The sequence below is a fragment of the Triticum aestivum genome, chromosome 1A (assembly GCF_018294505.1).
Source record: "Triticum aestivum cultivar Chinese Spring chromosome 1A, IWGSC CS RefSeq v2.1, whole genome shotgun sequence".
In the NCBI taxonomy this organism is placed as follows: Eukaryota; Viridiplantae; Streptophyta; class Magnoliopsida; order Poales; family Poaceae; genus Triticum; species Triticum aestivum.
In genome coordinates this window covers 44,446,080-44,467,745 of record NC_057794.1, presented here as the reverse complement: position 1 = coordinate 44,467,745, position 21,666 = coordinate 44,446,080, and the positions used below count along the sequence as shown (strand labels likewise).

Here is a 21,666-nt window from a genome sequence, read left to right as displayed (position 1 = left end):
CAGCCCACCTAACCATCCATCTCCTGCCTCACGTACAGAGGAGGCAGGGCCATGGCGTGTCGACCATCCACCGCCTCCATGGCTCGATGGCCGACGTCTGGCGCTACAGGAAGCCTGGGAGAGGATAAGGGCGATGCCCCCGACGCCCAAGACAACCCTAGCTCATTCCTCCCCTTCCCCACGGCCGATCCCCTCGATCCCGAGCTCGGTTGTCGCCGCACCTTCGTCGATCCCGCAACCATCGACTCCCCATCGCTGCATCGCCATGTCCATGAGGTTCTTCGTCGTCTGATTCATCGTCTCCACCACCGGATCGACCCCGGGAACCACACGGACGATGCCCACGTCTTCTTCTTCACCCACGGCCGCCGCGACCAACGCCGTCGATCTCCACCACCGGCACCTCCCTGCCTCGCCGAGCTCGTCCACGGCCTCCTCAGGGTGAGCTACTCGCTCCGTCCCCCTTCCTCCCCGTCGAATCCATCGTCGTAGGCCGCGGTTCGACCGCCATGGCCGGAGCTCGCGGACGCCGTACGCGCCCAGGCGCCCGTGGCTGCGCCCTGGGCCCTGCACGCATGCGCACCTGTGCTCCACGCCCACTCCCTCTGTTCGCGGCATGAGCCCCCGGCCGCGCCCACTGCCGTGGCCCTCTGTCGCTGATGCCCGTCGCTGCCGCTGCTCATCACCGCGACCGCGCCTGCGTCCCGCGCCCTTGGCCACTCAGCCCGCGCCCTACCCGGCGTCCGACCTTGCTCGCGCGTGGCCGCGCCCGTCCGCTGCCGCGCTGCTGCTTCCGGCCGCCGCTGTCACTGCTCTGTTTTAGCTGCTGTCGCTGCTGTGTTGTTGTCTGCTGCTGGTGCCCTCGCCCGCGCGTGTGTGCCTGGCCGCCCATGGGCGCCATCCCAGTGTGCCGCCGTTGCTCGTACTTCCTGCTACTGCCCCGCTGCTCACCCCTGCGGCTTTTGCTGATGCCTGCTGCTACTCTTGTGGCCGTGCTACTGCTCCTGTGTGCCACTAGCTGCTCTCTAGGTGCTGCGTTGTGGTACTGCTGCTCGTGCTTAGCTACTGCTGTTGGTGCTGCTTCTATTCCGCCTGCTATTGCTGTTGTTGGCCACGACCATGTCCATGGCCGTGTGCTTTTTGAGTGTGTGTGTGCACAGCCAAGTGCTCGCATGTGTCTTTGGCAGATGGGCTAATCCCCAATTAAAACAAACCCCTTTTTGTTAGACTATTTTATAACCTAAAATCTAAAAAGCGGCCGGCCACCATCTGGTGGAAACGAGCGGCCGCGCTAGCCGACAACCCTTTGTTCCGCTCGCTCACAGCGGCTCTGGTTCCTTCTTTCCCTCCGTTCGCTCACTCTCTCCACCAAGCCGAGGCGAGGCGGCGGCCGCCGCCGCAGCGACCCCGGCGAGCCCTCCTTCTCCCCGCTTCCCCGACAATCGCCCGCATGCCGAGGGAGCCCTAGAAGCACGGGCCACAACCGCGGGCCTCGGATCTCGCCCCGACTCGATCGACTCCATCCAGTTCATCTTCGGCGAGGACGCCGGCGATCCCTCCTTCTCCCCCGCGCCCCCGCGGCCGGCCAGCATGCCTTGGCTTCGAGGGAGCCCTAGGTGCGTGCGCTACAGCCGCGGGGATCGAATCTCGCTCCGTCTTGACGCCATCTGGTCAGATCGAGGCCTTAAACTCCCTACTCTTCTCCTCATATCTGCAGTTCCAAACTGATGTGTAGCCGAAACTGCACGCATGACATACAGCCGACAATCATATCCAACGATGCACCAGTGCTGCTGCCATGCATCGTACGCTGTAATTTTAGCGTCGTCCACAAATCATGTGTATAAAATCGTGTGTATAGCAGTGTTGTTTGCAGTTGAGTCAGTGCTAATCTCCTTGTGCTTGGAAAACAGTGTTCGAAACTACTGTACTAGTCTGACGAACAGTTTACTGACACTTTTGCTAAATCATTTTCAGTTAGGACATGGAAATAGTCTGAACTATTGTAGGATTATTATAGACAATGGAAATAGTTTTGATAGAACACAGTTGTACTAAGTTGGTCATGGTTGTAGTCTAAGTTGGACACGATCATTGCGAAATTGCATAACACAGCCATACTAAGTTGGCTAGATGATGATTTTGCTTAAGTTTATCTTTTTTTTTACTAGTCACATTTTTTTGGTATCCACAGTAGTTGTAGTTGCACACATAGTAGTTCTCAGTTGGATACGACCTTTGAGAAGTTGCATAATGTAGTGATACTATGTCGGCTAGATAACGTCTCCGCCACAGGACGTCGGAGCACTGAAACATTTTTGTTACCAGACTTGCACCAAAGCAACATATTTTTATTCATACGTTCTTTTCAGTTGTGATTGTAGTGTCTTATTTGGAGTTGTACTATGAACCGCCACTCCATGCATGTCCACCAAAAACTGGGCAGTATCAACACGGGACATCCTTGTCCGATGTTGCAACGTTAGGGGTCTTAGGGTTAGTTATTTAGAAGTTTTTGCAGATTTTGTGTGAATGTTTTTTAGCCATTTGTGCAACCGGGGCAGCTTCCCTTGTGCAACCTGTTATATTGAACTCGCCAACTTCATGTTTAAAAATAGCCAACCTAACTTTTTGTTTTTGATGGAATTTTTTGTTTTTGGCTGGCAGTTCTTTTGTACAACTAGGCAGCAAATCATGTGCAACTTTTATTTTAATTCAACCAGGGTAGTCTTTCTAAGGCTGCTATTTTTTTAGTTGCACAATGAGCATGCAAACGATGTGGATCACACGGTGATACAAAGGCATTTTGTAGCCTTTTTTTTGCAACTAGGCAGGTCCCCTTATCCAAGTTGTTTTGATTGACTTGCCAACCAAGTAGTATAACTATTTCTGGATGGCAATTTTGTTAATTTGACAAATATGTTTGTTCTTTTTCTGTTTTGCAGAGACAAATTGGTTGGTGAAGGAGAGGTGCCTGGCAGTGAAACAAAGGTTCATATTTTCTTTTTCTTTTATCCCATGACCATTAATTATGCTCTTCTCTTTTACCCTCTCAGTAGTTCAATCTTTTTTGTTCATTGTAGGGTTCTCCAAATAGGACCTTTCGGCGGGACTCAAAACGGGGTGCTAAGCAGGAACCATGTGGCACTGATAATGACGGGGATGGAGAGGATGATGACGTGTCCCAGAGAGTATCTAAGTGAGTTGGCATCCTCATACTTTTCTAGTTGCACAAGAGTACCTAATTAGTTGGCATCCTCAGCATTTCTAGTTGCACAATACCATCCAACTAGTTGACATCCTTAGTCTTTTTGTAGCTGCGTTGACACCCTCAGCATTTCTTCTAGAAGCCTGAAACCTGAATGTGCAATTTTTGATTGGTCATGCAAGCGATGAATATTTCTTTTCGAGTATCTAATTAATTGGCATCCTCAATATTTATAGTTGCACAATAGTATTCAATTAGGTGGCATCCTCAGCATTTCTACTTGCACAAACATTATCCAAGTAATTGACATCCTCAACCTTTCTAGTTGCACAAGAGTAACTAATTTTTTAGTCCCATCTTCAAATTTTTGAGGGTTGCCCAAGAGTATCTAATGACTTGGCACCCTCAGCCTTTCTAGTTGCACATGAGTATTAATTAGTTGGCATCCTGAGCATTTTTTAGTTACACAATAGCATCTAACTAGTTAACATCCTCAACCTTCCTAGTTGCACAAGAATAACTATTTTAGTTGGCATCCTATGCATTTTGTAGTTGCACAACTAACATAATATCAAGTTGGCATCGTCAACCTTTTTTATCTAGTTTTTCAGAAGAACATATATTTTGTGTGCAATGTTAACTAATCACCTTTGGCTCCTTTTGTTTTGCAAAACCGCATGTGCTCAAGTCGGAATGTGATCACCTTTGGCACCTTTTTCTCATGACAAGAAAAATAATTTCATCTTCTTTCCTATTTACTTTTAGTAACATCCTATAGAACATATTCCCCCTATTTGCAATTTGTGTGAGACAAGCCTATTTGTACGCTCATTTTTAATATTGTTCTTGTGCTTTTTCTAGTCTGGTTTCTTTGCTGCACACATTTATAGAAAAAGTTGGGATTTGGATACAAGTTTAGTTGCACAATTATATGTTTATATTTGCAGACAGCAAACTCAGTCTTTTTTAGTTTCATCTAGTATGTGTGTTGGTTGTACACATTTTTTGCAGGAAAAGATGGACTGAATGTAGTGTCTGTGCAAATAGAAGCCCATATTTGTGCCAACTAAACATGGATCCAAAACCATCTTTTCCTGCAATGTGTGCAACCAACAGCCAAAAGATTAGAACAGATGGTCTCCAGTCTGGGCTGTTTTGTTGTACATTTGCATAAAAAGGTTGGCTTGGACCCGTGCTTAGTTGCACAAATATGTTCAGAAACAGTACACCCAATCCATCTTTCTAGTCTGGGATGTTTTTTTTGCACACATATTGCAGGAAAGTTGGTTATGGACTAATGGCTTAGTTGCACAAATATGTGCTTCTTTTCGCACAAACAGTACACCCAATCCATCTTTCTAGTCTGGGTTGTTTGTTGCACATATTTTGCAGGAAACATGTCATTGGATTAATGCTTAGTGTGCAAATATATTTACTCCTTTATAGTTTTGGCTGTTGGTTGCACACATTGTAGAAAAAGTTGGCTTGGATCCACGATTTAGTTGCACAAATATGGACTTCTATTTGCACAGACACTACATCCACTCCATGTTTCTAGTCTGGGCTGTTTGTTGCACATTATTTTTTGCAAAACTACTCCCTTGTGTCTATTTGCACACATTTAGGCAGAAGTTGGTTTTGCTACTGGGTCTACTTGCACAAAGTGGTGTTTAATTACAGAGACATTAGATTACTGTTGCTACTCCCTTCAATTAGGAGAAGATTGGTGGTAGATCCAGAGGCAAAGGGGAAGGGGAAGTGAAGAAGGGAGGATCTGGAGCCAAAAGGGAACTTACCTTAATTGATGTTGCCTAGTACGCCTCTCTCCTCCCTCTACTTCCGCTCGGCCAACTGCTCATTACGTGAAGTTGGTTCATGTAGCACTAAAATTGCATCACGTTGTATTATAATTGGTTGTGGTAGCACAAACGGTGGTCTAAAAAATAGTTGCATCTCATAGTATAAAAGTTGCACCATCTAGTACAACCAGTTGGCAATGAAAAAAGTTCATCGAAACGTATATAAATGGGGTCTACTTTTAAAGATCTCGTCGCGAGGGTTCCGATGGTGGAAACGGATTTTAATTTTGACATGTAATTCGAAAGTTATAGCTTTTTGAATTTTTTGGAATGCAATTAATTGCCTTTTTACTTTATTACTGGCATGGCAGAGCATATGAAAAAGCACAAGAATCGTTTTTGGCGCGAAGAGCCGCGGGCCCGCCGCGTCAGCAAGTCTACTCTCTTCTCGCCCCTTCGTCGTCCTCATCGCCTCGTTTCCCGTGGAGAATCAATGCCAAAACTGCCGCGCGCTGCCGCGCCGGTCAGTCTCCATTGATGCCTCACGGGTGGCGCAATAAAGGCTGGGCGACGCGTCCCTCGGCTGCCACGCAATCACGCCACGCGTAACGCGCCTGCCAAGCCTACCACGCGGCGTCTCCGCCTATAAAAGCCGACTGCAAGCGCGCCGGAGAGACTCACCCCGATCATCCACCGACGACGCGCTCATTTCTCCCCCTTTCCTCCTCTCGCCGTCACGAGTTGAGAAAGCATGGCCGAGCGTTTCCCAGGCGAACGGATTCGGGCGCCGTCATCTGCACGAGGACGAGGCTCGCCTCCTTTTCGAGGCCGAGTACCCGGTCCCGCCGGACATGCGGGTGCCCGGGGCGTGGAGGACCAGCGCCGGCGGCGTGCCGGTGCCCCCAGTACCCACCGGCGCGGCGCGGTGTGCGAAGATCGCACGCATCCGCTCGTCCCTGCCGCGTGCGGCGAGGGAGGGGCCCCGGTACGTCCCTGTTAGCCCTCTGGGAGCCGTACTTCCGCCGACGGCACGGCGAGCAGCTCGAGGCCACCAACGACGTCGTGCCCTCCGGCAGGTTCAACGCCGCTGGCCGGCATCGGTGGTGGGGCGTGCCGGGCGCACGTTGGAGTCCGTCCTCGAGTACATCGAGGGCGGCAACACGCCGCGCCTCGAGTACCCCGCTCCCCCGTCCTTCTCACGCCTCCGGGGAAGCTCCTGGACGCCGAGGCGCATGGTGACCGGGGTGTCCTCCTCCTCGTCCGGCGGCTCTCCCTGCCTCCACCTCCGCCCCGTCAAGTCGGAGCCCCAGGACACGCCTGTCAGCGCGCGTACCCGCAGCTCCGGCGTCCTCGTCGAGCCCAAGGTGGAGTCCAGCCTCCCCCGGAGTACGAGGAGATAGCCCGGCGCGGCTTCTCCGACGAGGACGCCATGCGGTGGTCGCGCGACGACTACCTGCGCGAGGAGATGATCCGACAGCGCCGGGCCCTGGAGGAGATCGCCGCCCGCAAACGTGGGCGCGAGGACGAGGACGGTGTCATCGTCCTTGATAGCGACGACGACGACGCCCCCGGACCGTCCAACCCGCCGCGCCAACCGGGGGAGGGATGCAGCAGGGACGGCGGAGGCGTAGGCGGGGGCGACGACGACGATGACGACGACGGTGACTACACGCGGTTCTACAGCCTCCTCGGCATGTAGAACCGCGTGGGCGGGCGGCGAGGCGGGCGGCGAAGGAGACGGCGGGGGTAGCCCGCGGTAGTTTTTTTCTTTTTTTATAAAATATGTTTAAATTTGAACGAACTCGCCCGTGTTTGCGTTGTGTTTGCACCGAATTTGAACATTTTAAAAACCCGTGGGGGCGCGACTGAGGGACATCACGCCTCCGGTGCGCGGTTTAGCGCCGGTGCGCCTCAGGGGCGATTTTTTGCCCTTCCTGGAGGGCCAACGGCTGGAGATGCCTAAGTGCTGGCGCGGGTGTGCTCGTTGGCGGCGTCGCGGGCGCGCAGCTCCCTGATCTCCTCCTCCCACTTGTCCACCCTCTCCTTGTGGATCCTGTGACGCACGCAATACAACAAGTAGTTGGTGAGCACCCGCTCGAGGAGCAAGCATGACGATGATGGGGCTTGCCGCGGCGAGTTTCTTTTCTGACGTGCAGAGGCGGTCCTCGAAGTCGGCGGCGAGGTCCTTGAACATGGCGCGCCCGGAGTCCAGCATCTCCGACACCTGCAATGCCACCGGCATCACTAGACGATTAAGGTGGAATCGGTGGGGGAGGAGGAGAGGGTGAAGAGGCGCACCTTGCGAGTGAAGTTGTCGATGGCGAGGAGGATGCGTTGGACGTGCTCCTCCGTCTCCGCCGACCCCACCACCTCAGCCTCTGCCGCCGCCACGACGGCCGTCTCGTCCCCGTCCATCTCCGTGGCGGCCGCGCGCTGACGGCGACCCCAGAGGACGCCGGCGCTCCCCTGGCTCGCGGTGTCGTCGTTGTCGTTGCTTTGCACAAACGCGTGCAGCATTCGATTACTCGCGAACTCGAAAACTTCACGGGAAACTCGAATTCGACTCCGAAACTCGATCACCAGCGCGCTCCAAATGTTTCAGTGGCTTAGGGCCTGTTCGTGAGCTCGCCGAAAAGAGGAGAGTTTTTTTTCCTAAAATCTAAAAAGTGCACGCGCACCATTTAGACGGAACGAGCGGCCGGCTCCTGGCCGCTCGATCCCGCCCTGAATCGCCGCACGCGTCCAACTTTCGTAGGCTACGATTTTCCCCGAGTTTCCCATTCTACCCCTCCGCCGACACGTTCCCCTCTTCCTCGCCCGACGCCACCGACCACTCGCTCCCCACTCGCCCCCGATCTCTCTCTCTCTCTTGCACGACGCCCCCGCTCGCCTTTCTCTCTCTCTTGCGCGACACCGGCCACCAGTCGCCTCTCTCTCGCGCGCGCGACGCCGCTCTCTCCCCGTTGATGCGCCCTCTCTCTCCCTCTCGCCGGCATCTTGCTCCGCACCGCTGCTCACCGCTCCCCACCACCCTGGTTCACACAAAGCTGCCATTTTTATTCGCCGGCGATGCGCTGCTGGGCGAGGAGGAGCTGGATCCACATGCGCTGGTCCTCGATCTGCTTGTGGATAGGCGTGAGGAGTCGCTGAAGCGGAGCCCGAGCAGCGCCGACGCGGGCGTGAAGACGACGGCGGGAGGAGGTGGAGCCCGAGCGGGAGGATCTGGAGCCGCATCTCAAGTATTGAAGCTACCCCGACGACGCAACGACGCTTGATGTGGAGCGGCGCCTGAGCCGCGGAGTCGGCGGTCATATCCATGGCGACGGCGACGCCGCCAAAGGTACTCTTCCTCCTCTAGTTCAATTCAACCCCTTTCTTTCATGGATTAAAGCATGGAGTACATTCAGTTCAGCCCCTTGCACTGATTTGGAGGTAGCAGTAGCAATAGCACTGATTTGCAGTGATTTAGAGTAGTTGCAGTAAATCTGAATTACTCCAGTGTGCAGATTTGCAGTAAACTTGAATTACACTAGTGTGGATTTGCACTGATTTGGAATAGCTTTGATGCAGTAGGCCTGCTTATTTGATCTACAGTTGGGAAGGAGATTAATAGGCCTGCTTATTTGAAGATTTATAGTTGCACAGGAGTATTCAATTAGTTGGCATACTCATCATTTCTACTTGCACAAACTGTATCCAATTAATTGACATCCTCAGCCACAAGAGTAGCTATTTTTTAGTCCCATCTTCAAATTTTTGAGGGTTGCCCAAGAGTATCAAATGACTTGGCACCCTCAGCCTTTCTAGTTGCACAGGAGTATTTAATTAGTTGGCATCTTGAGCATTTTCTTGTTACACAATAACACCTAACTAGTTGACATCCTCAGCCTTTCTAGTTGCACAAGAGTAACTACTTTTAGTTGGCATCCTCTGCATTTTGTAGTTGCATAACTAACATAATATCAAGTTGGCATCATCAACCTTTTTTATCCAGTTTTTTCTGAAGAAGGACAAATATTTTGTATGCAGTGTTAACTAATCACCTTCGGCACCTTTTGTTTGCAAAACCTTAGGTGATCACGTCGGCCGCCCACTAGTGCAGGAGTTCCGAAGTCGAGGTGAACGACGCCCATCTTGTATTGGTTTGATTCCGAGAAGATGAAATGCAGCTTCCCTCCCAGGGCGGCGACGACACCAGCTATGACTCTCTTGGTCGGGAGAGTGGAAGTGCAATCGTCGTCGCCCTCTGGGAGAGTGTACCCGCCGACATCATACGTGTGCTGCGCCCATTCCCTGCCGCTTCCTCCATTGATTCGGCAGAACCACACGTCAGGGTCGGCGACGTCGAGCAGCACGACGGCGCAGTCAGGATGCGCCGTGGAGCTGTGGGTGAGGTAGCAGGCGCAGTTGGTGGGGACGTAGTGGTCGTCTCGTATGGGCGGGAGGGGTATGGTCTCTCCGGTGACCGGATGCCACAGCCAGGTCTCCCATGGGGCGGCCCCGTGGAGGATGAAGATCCAGCCCTGCGGGGTGGCGAAGCATATCTGGTTGTCCTGCGGGGATAGCATGGCGGGTGTCGGCTCCGTGCATGTTCTCTCTTCCGATATGCTAAACATGAGCATCTCGGGGGTGTCTTCATCATCGTCTCCGGTGGCCGCCGTCGTCTCGTTCCGTGCGGGCTGGTGTTCGAAGACGAGCAGTGGCAAGGAGTTGAGGGCGCCGTGGGGTAGCGCCATTGCTAGCTGGTCGATCGTCCTTGAAATTGAATTCAGACTCCGGCCGGTACGTGCGCTCTGTCGTCGTCGGTGGACGCGCTCAATTGTTCTGCCACTGCTCGCTTATTTCACTCCGTGACTGATCTACGGACGGTAGACTTTTATATAGAAGAAACCTAGGTTTACTGGAGTCCGAGTCGACCATGTAACCCAATCTATTGTACCGAATCTAAATTAGACTCCGAGTGTTCGAGTCAGTACGCGAATAGAATTTCCCTTTATTGCCAAACTTCAGTGTAGCCGGGTCCCCTATATACGGCATTTTACGGATATTTCGCTGTATTTTTCCTTCTTCTGTGGGAGGCCTTATTCTGGAAATATTGCGTGTTCTGATCGCCAAACTTTAACCAATCCACTCTAGAGCGTTGTTGCTGCATAATCTCTTCTCTCATGCAGCTTCCCTTCTATCTCCTTAATTCTCTGCATGCGTGACAATGACATTACCTGTTCCTTTGCTTTCTGCAATTCGCCCTTTAACTGTCTAATCTGAAGACGCACGGATCCAAACTCCTTCCTGGCCCAGGCATGCATGCGCCTCGTGATCCTTGCCAGCAACATCTAGCTCCCATGCTTTCTGAACCATGTCATCGTATGACTCATGCCTCGTCCACATCTCTTCAAACCTGAAACAGCGCACAACATTTGGCTTATTTGCAAAATTCTCTCGGACACGAATGGCCAGTGCCATATGGTCGGATTCTTCCGTCAATATGTGCTCCACTGCTGTTCCAGAATATAATTGCATGAACTCGCTAGTGCAAGTAGCTCTATCCAATGGTACTTGTATATTATCAGGAGGGTCACGCTTATTATCCCTGTATACCCAATGTCCGCCAGTGCGCACATGTCCAGGCACTCACGAAATTGCTCCATCTGGCTAATACTCCTGTCATTACCACCTAGCTGTTCGGACTGATAAAGTGCTTCATTAAAATCCCCCGCGCATATCCAAGGTAGATTATCCTGGGCCTTAAGATACTTCAGCACATCCCAAGTCTTGCCGCAACTCCGTTCGTGGCTTCCCATAGATTCCAGTGAATCTAAAGGTGCGCCCTTCAAAGGAAATGGCCGCGTCTATAAAATACTGACACCATGGTCGGACCGACACATCAACATCATCTCTCCACCGAAGCGCAAGCCCGCCACTTCTCCCTTCACAATTTACTGCCACGCCATGACGAAACCCAAGGCTCTACTTAATTTTATTCATTGGATCTTTTTTTTTCTTTTTTGTTTCTGACAGGAAAACCACCGCTGGGTTGATAGATTGTACCAGGTCCCTTAGTTTGCCCATTGTCGAGTCCAACCCCAACCCTCAACAGTTCCAGGCCAGAATATTCATAGCTCCCGGCAGCCCTGCTCTTTGGCAAGGTCTGCCGATTTGTTTGTGGGTTCGGTGCTTCGGCCCAAGTATTCCCAAACATAGGGGACCCGGCTACATTGGAAGCAATGGCGATCAGGGAAGGTTTGTCCCTAGCTCAAGACTTGAACTTGCATCGGATTCATCTAGCGTTAGATTGTCGAGGCGTCGTGGAAGAAATTCATCGTGGAAGTGGTTCCGTCTATGGGGCGGTCATTCAGGAGATTAGATTTAATTCTACTACTTTTACTTCATGTAACATAGTCGATGAATTTAGGAGCTCAAATATTGAGGCTCACAATCTAGCGAAGCATGCATTGAGGTTAGGGCCTGGCCAACATGTTTGGTTAGGACGGCCGACCGATATTCCTTTTATCCGTGTAAACGTGGTGACGGTTGAATAAAGCTTTGTGAGATTGTCTCAAAAAAAAAAACTAAGCTAGCGAGCTTTGCTGATCGTAAAACAACACAAACCCTTAAGAACAAAATCCAAGCACATATTTGAAATATTTTCGTAATTCCGAACGCCTTTTTTTCTTAGGCAACGCAAATCATTAAAAATGGTAATATTTTCTAAAAATCATGAACAATTATTTTGAAACGGGAACATTTTTTGTAATTCAACAACCAAATTTGGAAAAGCGGACATTTTTTAATCTCCCAAACAAAATATAAGCACTAACATTTTTTGAAAACTGTGAACAATTATTTTGAAACGGGAACAATTTTTGTAATTCAACAACAAAATTTGGAAAAACGGACATTTTTTTAAGCTCCCAAACAAAATATGAAACATGAACATTTTTGAAAACTGTGAACAATCTTTAAAACTCCCAAAAAAGGGAAACATGAAAATTCTTAAAAATTATTGAAAACGGGAATTTTTTTAAAAGTTTTCAATAATTTTTATTAACCTTGCGAACAATTTTTGAAAAAAACACAAACAAAATTGGAAAACATGAACAATTGTTGAAACACGAACAATTTTTCACACTCTTGAAAGATGGAAATATGAACAGTTTTTAAATTTTGTGAACATCTTTTGAAATTTGTGAGCATTTCAAAGAAAACATTCTGAACAAATTGTTGAACCACAAACATTTTTCGTAATTTTCAAACATTTTTTGAAATTTATGAACATTTTTTAAAACGAGAACAGTTTTTGGATATCTGAAATGTTTGAACCTTAGGAACATTTTGAAAATGAACATTTTTTTTAAATGAGAGGACATTTTTTGAACATGTTTTTTGCAAACACAAGTTTTTAAAAACCCCGAACATATTTTCAAAATTTCAAACAATTCTGAATTCTAAACATTGTTAAAGTTTGCACATTTTGAAAAAAGAAACAGAAAAAGGAAAGGAAGGAAAAAAGAAGAAAGAAGAAAGAAACAGAAAACAGAAAAACGAAAATAGAAAAAAAAAGAAACAGAAAAGAAAAAAAATGAAGAGAAAACCTAAATGAAAACCAGGTACAAAAACAACAGGAAAAAAGAAAAACTGATTCAGGGAACCTTCTAGAAGGTTTCCAAAACTGGAGAAAGCCGTTGCTATGCTAACGCTAACGGGCCGGCCCGGATCACGTTGCTCCCTCCTGAATCCTGTGCGAACCGTCCTCAACATCTTGACGCAACGTGCGTCACATAGATTTTCCATCATCGAACGAATCGTTCGTCAGGGGGAGAACTTCCGAGCGACCTTTTCTCCGTGCAGGATTAGAGCCACATCAGATTTCCAAACCAATTCACTATAAGGATGTAGAACATCAAAATTCCTCAGGATTAGAGCCACATCTCTTAATCAAAAAAATGTACCATCTCTTATATTCCGAGTGACATTTTTGTTATTAAGAGATGGTATTTTTATGTTAAGAGATGGCATTTTTATTATTAAGAGATGGTATTTTTATGTTCGTAGGGGTGCAGCACAGAGCGAACTCCCGTTTGACTCAAAGTCCAGTTTTTTTTTTTTTAAGACTGACATGCAAACATCAAAGACTGCCATCCTCTAAAACTTTTAAACTACCATCCTCTGGATAAAAAATTCCATGAACCAAAAAATATGCACAAAATTATAAATTTATGAAAAATCATTTGTTAATAATAAAAATGCCATCTCTTAACATAAAAATACCAACTCTTAATAAAAAATGTCATCTTTTAATATAAAAATGCTAATAATAAAACATGACATCTCTTAGTAAAAATGACATCTCTTAATAATAATAAATGCCATCTCTTAACATAAAAATGCCATCTCTTAAAATAAAAATGCCATCTCTTAATTAAAAAATGTCATGCACAAAAACAAGCTTTATTTGTGAAAAAAAGAAAAAAAAAGTTTAAATTGCCATGTGACGTTGTTTGAAAATTTATAAAACTGCCATGTTGATTTTACCTAGAGAAATTGCCATTTGGTGAAAAAAGGTAGACTGAGATTCAAACCTAGGTGTCCTAGGTGGAAGTGGAGGGTCGCGCTGCTAGCCAATGCGGTGCTGCGGTGTTTTGAAAATAGTCCTTTTTCTTATAGTGAATTGGTTTGGAAATCTGATGTGGCTCTAATCCTGCACGAGGATTTGTGCAAACAAATTTGATGGGAGATAGGGCATTAGGGGGGAACCATCCCCCTGGCCGACGTTCGCTAGATAAGATTTTTTTGTTTGTGTTTTGCCTTTTTTAATTGTTCATTCATTTTCTTGTTTACCAATAAGGATTTTGGATTATTATTTTTGTTTCTATTTGGTCAACGTTACGCGTCGTCCGATTGATTTTGGGAGAAATCAGTCGAGTTGGCAGCCGTTCGAAGGCAGCCATTGGATTCGGTCAACACTTCATTCTGCTCCTTTGTGTCGCAATAAGAAGTCACAATGTCACCTATGTTGCGCTTGCAGTCACTGTGACACAACATTGCCATCGTCGCATGCCTCTTCCCATGGCATCACCGGTGGTACAGACATCGCTGTGTAACATCATTAGAATAGCGGCAACATCGGTCATTTTCTCATCATGGTGTCGTCGGAGTCCATTGCAACATAGTCGAAGTTGCAGGCACCACCGCAAAACGCTGTTGTGTATTGCAGTCACAACATCGCATGTACTTCAAAAACATCGGCCCCACTATGAACCCGCTCCTTCGCAGTGGCACATCGCCAGTAGCACCGGCTGCAACGCCACCTCATTGTGCCCCGGATTGCAGCATCCGAGCATGCATATAGGAAGGAGAGGGCCGATGTGAGCCCGGGATTGCAGCACCGGCTTGAAGCACACCATCTCGCGCGCACAAATCTTCAACCAAGGAAGAAGCACGCCGATGGTCGGACTTACAACATCGTCTTACAACTCTGCACACACATCTTGCAGCAGGCAGAGCACACCAGTGGCCAGGCTTTGCAACATCGATGATCGCTTTGTCGTGCATTGCCTAGTGGCCTTGCAACATCGGCCTTCCAACCCTAGTAATACCGATAGTCAAGCTCCCTAGCAGAATGCGGCGAGGCACAGTCCTTCCAACAATGTCTCCGTCCCGATGTTGCCCTTGTAGCGACAGACACTTGTCTAGCAGTTTCTCTCACCAGCCTCGCAACTACTATTGCGTACACCTGCAATGGCGGCAACATGACACTGGCCTTGCAACAAAGGGGTCGTGCCTTGCAGTAGCCGTGGTATGGAGGGTGTTGCGCATGGCTACTCACTTGGAGCTAGAGCATTGGTGGTGTGGCTGGTTTTGTGACCAAGATGGAGGCGACATGCGAGAGATGAGAGGCGACATGGGGGAAGAAGATAGGGTAGGACTGAGTGGAGTGTCTATGAATGATGACATGTGTGAGACAACTGACGCAACCGACATTATTAGTCGGATCGGTCGACTGAATTGCAGGCTTTTCCTTCCTCCTTTTTGTTTCTTTTTTCAGTTTTTCCCTTTTTATTTTTCTTTCCTTGTTCCTTGTTGTTTTTCTTTCATTTTAAAACATTATGCAAATATTTACTAGATTTCTTTAGAATGCATGAACCCTTCAAATTACGGGAGAAATTTTCTAAATACGTGAATATTTTCAAAATTCTATGAATATTTAAAAAATGTGTTAGATAAATTTTTAGTTAGAATAATTTATTTTTAAAATACATGAACATTTATTTATGAAACATTATTAAAACACGTGAACACTTCTTATAAATACAAAAATATCTTTTAAAATACATTGACCCTATTTTCAAATACATGGTCATTCTTTTCAAAATATGAAACATTTTTTCATGATTACACGGACCTGTTCTACATACACATTCTTGAAAAATTGAGCAGATTTTTAAGAATGCAAATTTTGTACTTGTGTGTCACGGTACATCATTTGCGCTTGAGTGTTGACCATATAGAATTTGATCTCCAAGCTTTATCTTGATCTTTACTACCTGATCAATCTTGATATCTTGAAAGCCACACCAATCCTTTCAAATCATTTCATTTGCGCTTGTGTGTTGACCATATATTCAAAAAAATAGGGTTTTGATTTTTTATGGAATTTTATAAAATTGTTAGCATTTAATTATTTTTTCTGATTTTAAAAATATATTAAGAATTATAATTTTTTTGAAAAGATGTTTGCAGTTTCAATAATTGATTGGAATTTTAAAAAAGTGTTCGTGTTTTCAAAAAATGTTTTGAATGTCCAAATAATATATTCTTTTGGAAAAAAATGTTTATAATTTGAAAATAATTTTTTTGATATATTTTCATTTTATACTTTTTTAAGAAACACTTGTAAGTCTATTCATACTCATAACAACTACAAGCACACTGATTTGAACCTAAGATAAAAAGAAAGACAAAGTAACTTTTATGACTAAGAATTACAATAAAATCTTTTGAAAACACCTTCTTAACGGCATCAATCTCAGCTCGAAGAAATATTGCGAAGATTTGGTAAAGAGGCTGCATTTGGACTGGAGCAAGGATGTTGTCACTCTTTCACCCGCATAAACATTATCAATAATGATTTTTGAAAGCACCTTGAGTCGCCCATCCAAAAAAATGCGAAGCCCAAGTACGAGATGATCCCCTAGAAGTGCATGTCGTCAAATCACTATATCGTCACCATGGTGTCGATGAAAGATTTCATCTCAACAAAGAATCAGACCAACAAAAAAGGCTTGACACAACAACATAAACTCATCAGATCTACGTGGACAAAAAACTCTCTAACCTCATGGCACCGCCAAAAGAATGAGAGGAAATTTAGTCTCACAAAACTATGATGACCACTAGACGATGGCGAAAAACGTAGAGGTCTTGAAGATCCAAGGCCCCCCTCACCTCTCAGTGCAAAGATGGCAGCCGGAGGCGAGGGAACCTAAATTTCTCAGATGACGGCAAGGCCGGCACGAGAAACCATACATATGCCTTTTTTATGAGAGCGTAGATATTTGACGCTTCTTTGAGTGAATTCAATTTATAGATGTTGCCTAGACGGTGACTTTAGTTTAACTATTGTATTACTTTGTAAGGTCTTGTGTGAATAATAAATAAAGTGGCTGCATGCATCGTCTAGATGCAGAGGCCGGGGGTCCTCCTCTATTTTTTCTAAAAAATGTATAGCATTATTGTTAGCATTCTCTATTTGGCCCCCGATGTTCAAATCCTCGCTCTGCACCAGTGTGTATCTTATATTGCATCTTGTGAGTTGATTTGTGCTTCTTATTACGAAAAAGGGTTTCCCCCGCTTTATATTACAAAGCATCCAACACCGAGACAATCGAGAGCTGATACAAACACACACCACCACTACACACACTGACAGTGTCCTGGACTAGGGGGTACTCACCACGTCGTCTCCCGATCTGTTAGATTGGGCCGAGGACCCCCATGGCCGTATACTCATGGGCCAGTTCGGGCAGCTGCCGCATACATGGAAGATTCCACAAGACTTGGTGATCAAGATAAGTACTCCTCCCCACCGGCGTATTCGGCTAGGACCCTTGTTATCCTAGGCCTCTGGTGCATTATATAAACCGAGGCCAGGCTAGTCGATAGAACATACAATCATACCATAGACTAGCTTTTAGGGTTTAGCCTCTCCGATCTCGTGGTAGATCAACTCTTGTAATACTCATATCCTCAAGAATAAATCAAGCAGGACGTAAGGTTTTACCTCCATCAAGAGGGCCCGAACCTGGATAAAACATCGTATCCCCTGCCTCATGTTACCATTCGCCTTAGACGCATAGTTCGGGACCCTACCCGAGATCCGCCGGTTTTGACACCAACATTGGTGCTTTCATTGAGAGTTCCGCTGTGTGTTCGGCAAAAGGTTGATGGCTCGCCTGCAGATCAACTGCGACTTTGACATCTTCGTTACCAGCTCGACTGGTCACCTTGGTTTGACCAAGGACTACGCCCTACCTCCGATCATCATGTTCGGATGAGGGCCTTTATAAACATCAACTCCGATCTCTATCAAGATCATGGAGGAATCATCCAGGGAGCCCGGGGGCTCAACGTCAACATTGCCCTCGGGCGACCGTGCTATTTTTCTAGACAACAAACTTGTGTCCGCCGCCACCGCCTGCTAAAGTGTCTTTTTAACGATCGCTTTGGTGGAATTGTGCAGAATTGAGTCTACAACAACCCTGGAAAATTTCGTCGAGTTCCGATGGAGGAATCTCTGGCAATCCACGATATACCGGAGCCCTCTAAAATCTGGACGGGATCTGGATGAGTTTAGGGCGTTGTGTCCAGCTTCTAGCTCGGACGTCCTTTGGAAGATCCAACCGTTGATCAGCTGAGGAATTCCTATATCTACCACCTCTCAAAATTTCAGCTCGATCCGACCGTCCAAACTCCAGGAACCTTCCGATTAGTGCATCACTTTTCGGATCTGTTTTCTGCGCGAAAACGAATCCGAGCCGAGTTCATCTTTTTTATGAACGGGATTTCGGACATCCCTTTTGAGGGAAGTTTTGTATGGGGTATTATGTTTTGTTCCTGAACACATCCCACTAACTTTAAGATCTTTTGAACATGATCTTCAACATCATGCTGGTGTCAAACCAGCCCGACAATATTGCTCCATTGCTGCCGACCTGCGCTAGACACGTCATCACTTTGTTGAGCCGAGCTCAACTTCTTCGGATCATCATCTCGGCAAGCCGAACAAAAGGCCGGCATCGCGAAGGATAAATCATCACCAACATCGCCGCCCCACGGATTACACGGAGCAGGCATACCGGCATCACCGCACGGTCGCTTCATCAAGCCGGCATCGACCACGTCACGACCTGCATCGGCAGGGCCGCACTATTGCTTCTTCAAGCTGGTGTCCATCACGCCGACCTACTTCGACTCATCGGCTGACATCGAGGCTTTGACATCTCGACTGGACCGGGGGCTTCGACATCTCTTCATCAACCTACTCCGGACACTTCGGCGTCACTAGCCGACCAACTCTGTCATGTTAGCTGGACCGAGGGCTTTGCCTCGGCGAGCCAACCTTTGCCAGCATTGCCATGCCGTTGTTTTATCGCCCATCAGGCAATGGGTGTGCGGATCGAGTCCCAATTTTGGGAATCACCTTTCTTCGGATTGCTACAACAAATAGTGCTATTAATCCCAGTATTTTTTGCTTGTTTGGGTTTATTTTTCCCAAGGAATTATTACTCTGGTTTGTCCATCATATGTACATAGGTGTATCAAATGATGGCCGCATTAACAATAGTCGCGTGGTGGTTCGGTCAGTTTTTGTACATAGTCCGGCGAACGCCGCATCCGGAACTCGGACCGACCTGTGAATTCAGGCTTTGCCATGCCTTTACCGCATCACTCCGACGCCCTGCATCGACATTGACTTCGGTGCCAGGCCATATTTCTTTTATTACTCACTTTGCATAAATTATTTATTATGCAACAATTTTTTTAATTATTATTATTACTATTATCTCCGGTTTGCACTATTTTTTGTGCACAGGAAAATGATCCGGGGACTTCGTCGTCACTCTGCCGGTCTGCATTGACCGTGCTATGTCACCACTTCGGCGTGTCGAGCTCTCCGCTCCGCCACCTCGGGACCGGCTTGGGGGATGGAAACTTGTCCCGCATCAAGCTCGGACCGCGTCATCAATGCCGAACACATTAACCAGCTAAGTCGCTTTCATGCTCAAAGTTTTAATTTTTAATTTGTGTTCGGTTCGACCAAGCATTATATACTTTTTTGGAAAAAAGTTGCTTGTAAAAAATTTCCTTGTCCAAACTTTGTTTGTGACACACATATTCAAATACCCCGTTTATTTGGGGGCTTCTTTTATGAAGCTTTTCCTCTTGCATATGATTATACTTGTACGGCTTCATTCCTTGTTCGTGTATTATGCCACAATATGCACCATATTGACTTAAGCGATTTGCAAGCTGGGTTGCCTGGCTCCTGTGTTTACCCCTACGTTCCCGATTTTTCGGCTAGGGAGTAAAGGGAGCACCTCTGCGATTGTCATGACCGGGTCCTCCGAGCTCTGACCTCAGACTGGGTGAAGCCGAAAGCTAGCGCTCTTATTGTTTTCAATCATGGTCGGCACATAACGGAACTCATGAGTACAAAAAATCTATTGGACAAGTCTCATAGCAATAATGAGCACCGAAGAAAGCTATCGGTGGGGGTACTATTTTCTTCGAAGATGCTTCTTACACTTCATCTGTAATATAGCATAAGTTCCCTAAGCGCGCTTTGTCTGTTACAGTCTTATGGCCCGGTTGCCTGGTTATCAGAAACACTGTCGATATTCTCGACAGGTGGAGTACATAACACTTTTCGGTCCTTGACCGAAGAGGGAGAAGCCGACGGTCGGTTAAGACACGTTTAAAGTTCGGTTGAACAAAGATATGATATAAGTACTTCGGGACATACAATCATTATACATAAAATTCTTTTACCCAAGTCACTTGTGGGCTCTTAAAATTTGTATGAGCTGTTTTATAGTAAATGTGTTTTCTTCTTGGTCGTTGCAAAGTCTTTTTCTATTGCTCCTTTTTCGACATGAGTGTGTGGTCAATAGCTAGATAACCCATTTTCTCTCTAGTGACCGCTCGAGTTTAGTTCACTAAACTGGTCTAACGGGAAGTACTCCGCCTTCGGAATAGGAGGCTGCAACCGTAGGCTGACCCGCTTGAAGTCTTGAGATCGGATGTGTAATATTAATGCACGACAAAAGCACATTTTCCCCCAATTTTCGAGTTGGCACCGAACACTTGATCTTGTTCGGACGTCAAGTTTTTACTAACATTTTTTTGGTTTTCCAAGCTTATGGCACTTTTAAACTATTTGTGTGTTTCTAGCACAAGTCTCACAGTGCAATGCCAGAGACCTTTATAGATTCGGCAAAAACATTCTCGGATCTCACTATATATGCATTGGTTTCGAATTGTGTCTTCGGTCAATAGTTGGGTTGCTCGGCTCCTGCGCTTGCCTCCTACGTTCCGCTTTGTTCGGCTAGGTGTGCAAAGGGAGAACCACTGCGATTGTGCTTCCAGCTCACATGGTTAAGCACCTCAGTGGAGAAAGCCGAAAACTGACTGTCACAATAAGCGTAAACTGGTCAGCAATCCGATGACGGTGTTAAATGACTGGCCATTCATAACATTGGCCGAAGTGTTTACGGCTTGACCTCGACTGTCGCCGAACACTACCGGGAGCTAGTAACTGGCCTCCCAAACTAAATCCTCAATATTTTGCTTTTACATTAGAGCCGAGGTTTCATGATCATGCTCAGCATGACAACCCAAAGAAAGGAACCGATAGCGGAATTATTTTCTTTGGAAGACATTTATTATGTTAAACAGTGATATAACATATCTCTCTGCGTACCTTTGTTTATAAAACCGTATGCCAGATTGCCTTGTTTGTCGTAAATCTTTGCCCTCATAAAGGCTTTATAAAGTAGGACAAACACTCCTCGGCTATTGGCCGAGGAGGTGGAAGCCGATGGTCGGTCAACAAAGTTTTGTACAATGCGGATCCGAGCATTAATGATGTAAAGTACTTGGATACATAGAATCATTACACATAATTTATGATTTTACTCTGGATATCAATCCTTAATTCGGCCACCCGTGCCCGCATTAAGGCTCGGGGCCTAATGGGCTTCGGGCTTATCATTTACTAATATTAAAGGGGCGTATCGATCCCCTGATCTGGTGTTTCCATCCGACCAGTGTCTCGGGGGCTACTGCATTGGCAATCCAGTGCAGAAAATTTAAGTGCAATATAGTTTTCGAGGAGATTATGATCCTCAGATTGGTCGGCCGCACCCAACCCGAGTCTCGAGGACTCTGCACACCGCTTTTTGTGTCCCGAAGTATTCTGCCGAGCTAGGAGTTAATCCTCAGACCGATTTTGCAAATCAACCTGAGTCTCAGCAGCTACTGGGATCAGCGGTCTTATGTCATCCTTCAGGTGCATCTCGGGTTTTAGACCGATACACACCTTGAGGGCTACTAGCTATATATCTCGGCAGAGAATAAATTGCACCAATAAAAAATATAGAC

The 21,666-nt window shown here is 46.9% G+C and overlaps 2 protein-coding genes across 5 annotated transcripts; one reads left to right on the top strand and one right to left on the bottom strand.

Moving 5' to 3' along the window:
- LOC123188804 (uncharacterized) lies at positions 1 to 10,011 on the top strand. 4 transcript variants are annotated; one of them, XR_006495205.1, is made up of 5 exons: positions 1 to 441; positions 2,946 to 2,991; positions 3,084 to 3,199; positions 5,379 to 8,347; positions 9,081 to 10,011. XR_006495205.1 is itself a non-coding variant. In XM_044601087.1 (4 exons), the coding sequence occupies exons 1-4, from the start codon at positions 338 to 340 to the stop codon at positions 9,082 to 9,084; spliced, it is 270 nt and encodes an 89-aa protein (XP_044457022.1). In that variant the 5' UTR covers positions 32 to 337; the 3' UTR covers positions 9,085 to 10,011. The 4 variants fall into 4 exon arrangements, 2 of the variants coding, with proteins under 2 accessions (XP_044457022.1, XP_044457008.1); XR_006495206.1 differs by lacking the exon at positions 5,379 to 8,347 and adding an exon at positions 4,925 to 5,022 and having other exon boundaries at positions 28 to 441; XM_044601087.1 differs by lacking the exon at positions 5,379 to 8,347 and having other exon boundaries at positions 32 to 441.
- On the bottom strand, positions 9,093 to 9,743 carry LOC123105789 (uncharacterized; the record flags this gene model as incomplete). The annotated part of the gene is made up of 1 exon (XM_044528248.1): positions 9,093 to 9,743. A coding segment is annotated over exon 1 (651 nt), but the record flags the coding sequence as incomplete, so codon positions are not given.
- Positions 10,012 to 21,666: the final 11,655 nt, after the last annotated feature.

Coding starts and splice junctions, on each gene's coding strand:
- LOC123188804 (XM_044601073.1), top strand. CDS start 338: ATGCCCACGTCTTCTTCTTCACCCACGGCCGCCGCGACCAACGCCGTC. Junction 442..2,945: donor TCGTCCACGGCCTCCTCAGG/GTGAGCTACTCG, acceptor TCTGTTTTGCAG/AGACAAATTGGTTGGTGAAG. Junction 3,200..4,924: donor GTGTCCCAGAGAGTATCTAA/GTGAGTTGGCAT, acceptor CCCTTCAATTAG/GAGAAGATTGGTGGTAGATC.